Source organism: Austrofundulus limnaeus, unplaced genomic scaffold, assembly GCF_001266775.1.
Source record: "Austrofundulus limnaeus strain Quisiro unplaced genomic scaffold, Austrofundulus_limnaeus-1.0 Scaffold168, whole genome shotgun sequence".
In the NCBI taxonomy this organism is placed as follows: Eukaryota; Metazoa; Chordata; class Actinopteri; order Cyprinodontiformes; family Rivulidae; genus Austrofundulus; species Austrofundulus limnaeus.
The window spans coordinates 957,730-965,759 of NW_013952570.1; the positions used below are offsets into that span (position 1 = coordinate 957,730).

At 39.7% G+C, this 8,030-nt stretch overlaps 1 protein-coding gene across 1 annotated transcript; it reads right to left on the reverse strand.

Moving 5' to 3' along the window:
* Positions 1 to 959: 959 nt before the first annotated feature.
* On the reverse strand, positions 960 to 2,909 carry pde6hb (phosphodiesterase 6H, cGMP-specific, cone, gamma, paralog b). The gene is made up of 3 exons (XM_014017457.1): positions 2,805 to 2,909; positions 1,833 to 1,988; positions 960 to 1,740 (listed from the first exon to the last, which is right to left on the reverse strand). Exons 2-3 carry the CDS (start codon positions 1,973 to 1,975, stop codon positions 1,623 to 1,625), a joined length of 261 nt encoding a protein of 86 aa, XP_013872911.1. The 5' UTR covers positions 1,976 to 1,988; positions 2,805 to 2,909; the 3' UTR covers positions 960 to 1,622.
* Positions 2,910 to 8,030: the final 5,121 nt, after the last annotated feature.

Sequence of the window (8,030 nt, forward strand, 5' to 3'; positions counted from 1 at the left end):
AGTGTATGTTGCTGACTACATCTTATAGTGCAAAGACAATGCAGTTATCAAATATCAGTGTTTGACCAAGATCCTCTTATAGTGAGAAATGACAGCTGTGGCTGTTTTAGTCAAACCAGGAAAATAAATTTATGCCCATRCAATGTTGTGAATGACTCTCAGCTACCAGCACCCCAAATTTTAGCTCAACGTCTGTAGAACTGACTGAGCTAGAGCTGTTTCTGTGTTGTTTAAAAGTGCCTATGACATAAAATTTTCATGATAAACATCAATGCATTTTTGGATATATTACATCAATAATGAAAGCAGCAAAAGATTTCAAGCCGCTGAGACGGACGGTTGTTGAGATATTTACATGAATAGAAACAGGAAGTGATGTCAAAGGGGAAAGCCTGCATGTAAGCAAAATATTGCTACATTGGCTAACAACACAGATAGTAGAGAAGAATCTGCTGTTTTATTTATTTATTTATTTATTTATTTTGGTGATTTGAGTTACCATCTGAGAAGGATGAAGAGTCAGAGTTCAGATAATATTGTTTCAATAAACAAAGACCAGAGAGTTTATTTTCTTAAAGAGCTAAAAAAAATCTGAAAGAGCTCCCCTTTGATGTCACTTCCTGTTTCAGTTTGGCTGATAAACTGTGTAAAATCATGTATTTGAGGCAAAATCTCAAACATTAGGCTGTTTTCTTCCACTTTTTGACAGGCACTTTAATGTTGATTGGCTGTGGCAGCCATCTTGAACTGTGGTGACTCCTAAAGTTCATCAGCTGTAGATAAGACACGATTAAGTCCTGTTTCAATAAAAACCATCCAGTGGTTCATGAAATATTTTTCTAACTGATAAACAAATGAACATACACACACAGTATTATGGTTTAGTCTTATTTAAACATTCCCCCCCCCCCCCTTTTTAAACCTCATTTGAATCAGTTTGAAAAACAGAGGAGGCCAAGAAAGGTACTAAAAATAGACACATTTTACTGCAGCKATCAGTACATTTTGCAGTACACGCTGTAGGATTGTACAAACACACACAGTATGTCTTTATTTTCTCTGAGAGGARGGTCCTGGGTTCAATTAACAGCGAGGACGATGGGAGACAAAGATCCTCTCCCATGATGGTGTGAAAGTCCAGCATTTTRCACAATTAACCTCCATCGCTTTGATGTTTCCAGCTTCAGTCATAGAAATTCAGAATAAAAGAGGAGGGACGTACAAAAGGAAGACAACTCTGAGAACATGTTATTTACATTTTTATCAAACAGCTAGGAGCAAATACAAGCTGGTCCTGAGCTAACGTTTGGCTTCCATCGCCGTGGGTTTTCAGGGACGGGTGGAGACAGCAGAAAGGTCAGGCGAGCTACTTCACATGGGTCAGGATGAAGGGAGGTGGGTTTTTTTCTCTTCTCGTCTTCTCGTTTCAAGTATATACAGTATATACTGTAAACAGTATCATATAATAATAATATAAAAATAGTCATGTCCACATAGTGGAGTATCGTGTGAGACAGACAGAAAAGAGGGCGTTAGGGGACACCGGCGGCCTTATCGCGGCGAGCCGAGCTGACAAGCAGAAGGCAGGATGGAGAGGATCACAGGGAACAGGTCAGGAGGGGTTAAATGATGCCATATTTGGCCAAGTCGCTCAGCTCCATGTCACCGAAGGCCTCCCATGGGCACACCACTGTGATGTCTGTGCCAAGACCCTCCATGCCGGGGATGTCGTCACCAAAGCTGCCAAAGTGGTAAACAAAGAAGTCAGTTTTTGTGCTTGGTGAAAGAATGTCTATGTTTAGTAAATTTAAAAAAAAAAGATTTGTTTTTACCCCTTCTGGCCTGGTTTGGGAGCCTTGCTCTTGAATGTACGAGTCTGCCTCTGTTTGAACTTGGGTGGGCCCTTCTTTGGTGTGGTGGGGCCGGTGGCTCCACCAGGGGCCAGGGCGCTTCCTGCAGGAGGGCTGGCGTTCATTTCTGATGAGTGTCTGGGGGGGAAAAAAAGCTTTTTGTTAAATGTACCCTGTCTTCCTGTGGCTCCTGCTGCTGTGTGTAAATCTGTTGTCCTCTCAGCTCCTTTAATGCCAATCAGTGGAGATTACCCAGATTAGGTGAAACAGCAAAAACAGCCAGATTAGCTTTAATCCAACTACGATTCTCAAACAACGAATTCCTCTTCCTCACATGCATCAGAAGAACAACTTTATTTTTTCGTTACTTCTATGAAGCGGCAAACATTTGATGACATCCATTTCATCTTTGAGTTTTTTCTTACATTTTGACTCGGAGGAGTCTGAGGTTGTGTCAGCACCGCTATTGTCAAAACGTATCCTGCAGCTGTTTTTGTTTCTCACTGATACTTTGAACAAAATGTTCCTGCTTGTTCCTCCTCTTAAGAACCTGAGCTTTGCTCCTGATGGTTTGCTTTAGTAATCCTGTTAGAGCACTTTGATGGAGATAGAAAACACTCAGACTTGACACGTTACTGAACTCAAACTGGAAAAAAATATAATGAAGTCTGTCAGGAGCACAGATCTGACAAGCTCCATGTCGACATTTCCAAATCTGACTYGGTTTAGCCCAAACACATCCCACTTTAACCTGAGCATCATAAATCTACACATGAAAACAATATTTAACTTTCTGCTCAAGACACTTGAATTATCAGCATTTGTTAAAAACAGTCTCATCCAAATTATTCCATTGTGTGAATCATTTACTACCTAAATGATTCTTTTAGTTCTTATTTCAATTTAACTTGACTTTAGTTGGAGCATATAATAATTAGTTCAGTTTGTTCCTACCTTTCCTCTGAAAACTTCAACGCTTCTKCTCACAGCTGCTTCTTCTCCTGAATTTAGTGACACGCTTTGTCCAATTTGTGCTTTTATATCCTCCCTCCTAATCGCCACATCTTCTTTTTTTTCCAATCACGTGGTCACTTTTAAAAGACAGCCTAACTTCTCCACCAACCCAGCATCTTCTCCCCCTCCCTCCCTCTTTTCATCCTCAGCAGGTGTCTGTGTATCGCCCCACCCTCCTCCTCCTCCTCCTCCTCCTCCTCCTGCTGCTCTTCAGTGTCAGAGATCAGTCTGGAAAGATTTATCCAGCTTTACCTCTCTAAACCTCAACGTGCCTCATTTAGCTCTGCTGTGAGCCGACGGCTCTGCAGGTTGACAATGTGACAGGCTGGTCATTTTAGTTAATTGCTCAGGAGTATGAAGTCTTTATTTTGAAATCTGAAACATTTAATCCCATGTTTACATTTTTGCAATYCAAAACATACTTATGCGTAAGACTTGTGCGTAAAATAACTGGACTTAATATGTTGTTTCTGATTTAAAGAACAAATCTAAGACAGGTTTAGAACATCCAYATTTCCTGTGGCAAGAGCACAATTWGTCAATAAATAAACCTGAGYTAAACTATGCTTTAGTTTAACTAAATGTGTGGCCATAAATGAGGGTTTTTTCCCAGAATATCTCATTATCTACAGTTCATGACATCATCAAATCAATTCACARGTTTTTAGAAATCTCTGAGCTCTGTTTTAGATAATTATGGTCTTMGGGCCCTTGGGGGCCCCTGCTTTAGGACAGGTCAGATTAGGTTCTGAGCATCACTGCATGGACTGTCACTGTCTGTCAACACAGTTCATCATGCTTTCTACAAATTCTTGTTAAAGCTCTATCATGCAAAGAAAAAGGCCAWAYGCAGAAACATGGACATCTCTGGACCAAAGCTCATTTATATGGAGGCCTGTTCTGTAGTTAGACAACTGGCAATTTACAGTTCTTTTYGGAAACCACAGAGTCCACATCCTATGAACTGAAGAGAAGGCCCACGTAGTAAAATTTGTCTGGCCCAGTTCTGGCCCACAGAGCGTACTAAACACTCACCATTCAGCTCAGATACCGCAAAGAAGAACGACCCTTTGGTGGCCCAGGTGTGGGTTGCCAGAGATTGTCAGCACCACTGGGCAAGTTGTGGTGTTCCATCTTAAAATCAGTGCCATTGTTGCCAGACCTGGCCCACATCCTGTTGACAAACCCCTTGCCATGCCAGCAGTGCTGGCTTGACACCAGATTTGGCCCACACCTGTTTAATTTGAAGAAATGTTTTATATTTACTGTGTTCCTCCGTGAATAAAATAATTACATTAGTTTCACTCTGAGTTTCACAGCAGGACAGGGCTTTGTCCTTCAGTGCAGCAGAGCTAAAGTGATTAAASTGATAAACACCAGTCACATGTCCACAAGTACAAAACAAAATGCAGCTGGATCCATATTCCAAAAGTGTTTTACTCTTAGATCATATGAAAAATCTGACTCAGAATAAGAAACCTGAAATAATAATAGATGTTTTTTAACAAGGACACGTTTAAGCCTCTAAGCTTAAAAGCAGAGCTGGAAACATAAAGCTTGTAAAGTTAAAGCAGGGGATTGGCTCTGCTGCCTGTTCTACATTTAGAAACTCAGAACCACACATGGGCCTGAGCTCAGTGAGCACAGCCCTCTGACTGCAGGTGGAAAGTAAAATTTCTTCAGTGTGTGAGACCTAAAAAGCTTTTTGATCATAGAGAAATATGGACGTACTATTTTTTTGTCAGATTTTATTTTGTAGCATTTTGGATCAGATTATTAGAAAGAAAAACCTCCTGATGAATATAAAATGACAAATGTTGCTAATTCTGACTTTCCTTTGATAATAATAATAATAATAATAATAATGCATTAGTCTTATATCGCACTTTTTGAGACCCTAAAAGACGCTTTACAATCTCATAGATCATTCATTCACACATGTACACATTCACACATTGATGATGGTAAACTACAATGTTGCCACAGCTGCCCTGGGGCGCACTGACAGAGTGACCTGAACTTTATCTGAAAATCGTACTTAGAAAATGTGTTACCCTTGTTTTTTTATTTGTTTTGTTTTGTTTTAACACATTTTTGTCATGAGTTAGTCTTGACTGCATCATATGATACTTCTATCACAAAACATCATCTGCACCAAATAACCCACAGAGCAAGTTACCTTCATTAACCTGAGGAACCAGGGACCATTCTACAGACTAAATCAACTATAGCAAAAATAGAAAAAAGGTATAAAATCTTTATAGAACGTCGTCCTCTAACTGGAGGGTTGTTGGTTCCATCCATCTCAGTCGTTGTGTCCTTGGGCAAGACACTTCACCTGCCTTGCCTACTGATGGTGGTTAGAGGGTCTGGTGGCGCCGGTGCATGGCAGCCCCACCTCTGTTAGCGTGCCCCAGGGCAGCTGTGGCTACAATGTAGCTTACCACCACCAAGCGTCTTTGAGTGTCCTAGAAAAAGCACCATTTAAGTTCAGTTTATTATAATTAATAAAAATCCAAGATGGCCACCTGAGCTAAAAGGAAAACTCTTATAAAACAGGCAGTTTTAAAGATAGTTTGGTGGTAGAAGAAAGCAATGCCCAAGATTTCAAAATCAAATAAAATCTAAGATGGTCACAGAAGCTAAAGTTCAAATGACTTTATAATTCAGTTATTTTTACMCATATTAAACTGCGATCACAAACAYATAGTAMGGTCAAATCATAAATTTAAAATGGTGGCCACCTGTCAGTGTTTCTCATGGATTCTTTCTAGTTGCTCCATGTTTTTGCTATCTTACAGACAGGCAYCCTGGCTCCACCCCTGGTTGTTACAACTTAATTATGTGTGTTTAAGGCTTCTGTAACGCTTACATTTGTGCCTAATTATTACAACAGTATTCCTGTGGGCTGARTAATGAAAATCAGTTTAATTTAGCTAAAGTCGGGACTGTGATTGAACCTCTACTTGTTTCTGTGTTGATATTAAAAATGCACACATTTGATCAGTTATTGGAGRTAATTGTAACCTGGGCTGAGCTTTAACTCTCAGCCTGTACAGATTCTTCATCCTCCAGCAGCTCACTGAGCTGCTTTCATCAGGTTAAGACCTATTCTGCTAATTAGATTAAAGATGGAGCACAAAGTTGAAAGACTGTAAACAGCAACATTGCGCAACACTTTAGACTTGCACCATAAAGTACGTGAGGGTGTGTGTGCATGTGTCTGTGTGTGAGTGTGTGTGTGGTAGGGAGTGTTTTCCAGTTACACCTTAAATGTGACACAAACCTGCTCTTTAATGATGATCCTCAGGCATTTCTGTCAGCCTGCTTCACCTGAGATTAATCCCGAGAAATATAATCTACATTTAGATGGACAGATTTTTTTTGTACAGAAAGATCAGCGACCGTGAACTTTCAAACATTTTAAAAATATGTCTAGACAGAAATAAACAACTGTATGTTGCTATCAGCACAAATATAATCTTCAGTGTGGGTTTTGTGGGTACAAGAAAGTGGGTCAGTCATTCTTCTAATAACCAACATAAATCAGGTTTAAACCGTAAAATCTTTTTTTTTTCTGTGTGTAAATATGTGCACAAGCCAGCCACCTGTCTAATAACACTCTTGTTTCTAAACAGCGATCCTCACGTCTCAACACGTCTGACCGGACTGAACTCAGGCTGAGAGCTCTGTTTGTTTCAGGATGAGGTCTGAATGTGGGAAAGAAAGGAAATGTTGACATTTGTGGCCCTCGAAGAGCAAAGGAGCAGAGCTGACCTTTGACCTTAATCCACTCAGCCAAGGCAGATATCGTGACTTCTAAACGTGTTCATTTAACAACTTTGTCATCTATTATTTTGTTCAAAGGTTCAGATGTTTGGGGTTAGAGTTGTATTMAAATGATCAGTCCACTTTGGTTTCGCCTGCACTCAGATAAGCTGTCAGATCAAAATTCAACCCTTCAGCTCTTTTCCTAAATGTCCGGCTCGGCGTGGGTTCACATGTTTTCCTGCTTCAGTTCGGATAGGATCCAGTCGAGCAGAGCCAATAATTTCACATCAGCAGACCACAGGAGCCACGATGTTGAATGAGTCATGGCAGCGGTTGTTTCAAAACCACCATTTACTACAGTCTCTCTCTCTCTCTGTCTCTCTCTCTCTCTCTTGAGCACCAGGCTCACAGCTTGATGTCCTCCATTGTTGGGCGTCGCCAAAAAACGACATCACAGGAGCGTCCGGCAGCCTTACTATGATGGTCCCGCCCACATCAAGGCGTCGCTCAGTTTAATGAGAAATTACATTTGAKAATCTAAAAACAACTTATCTCTCTGCAGTCGGTTTCAGAGCAATCTACAGGTGAAATATTAACCTTTCCACAAAACTTCACTTTTAATGATTTAAACTATCCCTTTAATATTCAATAAGTTTTTGCTTTTCTTTGAACATTTTGGTCAATAGTTTGTGACAAGATTTATTTGATTTGTTTCAAATTGAGTTTTTAGTGTYTTTCATTGGGTTAATTAACATTTCTAATAAAAAGAAACTTAAAGTGAAAACAAAAAGTGCAGTACCACTGATGCTGGCTCTAAAATGTAAACATGCAGTTAATTAAGTTGATAAGTTGACATTTCCCRTCTCTGAGAAAGAGAAACTCTGGTTTGGAAACACGTCGTAAAGTCGCATCCTTTTACACGATCACTGCAAAACCCAAAACCTGAGGGAAGAACTGAGCTCCAGACTTTATGAAAGTTTTACAGTTTTCTCAAAAACAGTTTAGTAAAATATTTTATTGCTTTTAGTTTTTAACTTCACATATTTTTTTTCTGTATTTTCTTATCCAAAGATATTCTGATATTCTGATCATCTTAAATACTTAATGRGATTTTCTTGTTATTTTGTTCAGATTTAAGGTTTCGCAGTGGTTCGGTGGTCATTGCTGGGGCCTGCATGAAAATTCCTCCTCCGGATTTAGGAATTTCTCTTGGTTTCCTGAAAAAAAAAACACCACAAATCTTTTCTGTAATCTGTGTTGTAAACAGTTTTATTTAACTCTCTGTGCTGAGGCTGGTTTAAATTAAACTGTTTAAAAATAGAGATGAGCGAAATGCAAATCTCTCTCTCTCTCTCTCTCTCTCTCTCTCTCTCTCTCTCTCTCTCTCTCTCTCTC

Bases quoted from the DNA above. Each gene is read 5' to 3' on its own strand.
- pde6hb (XM_014017457.1), bottom strand. From the start codon at position 1,975: ATGAACGCCAGCCCTCCTGCAGGAAGCGCCCTGGCCCCTGGTGGAGCC. The intron at 1,741-1,832 runs GTAAAAACAAAT...CCACTTTGGCAG, and splicing joins CCCAAACCAGGCCAGAAGGG to CTTTGGTGACGACATCCCCG.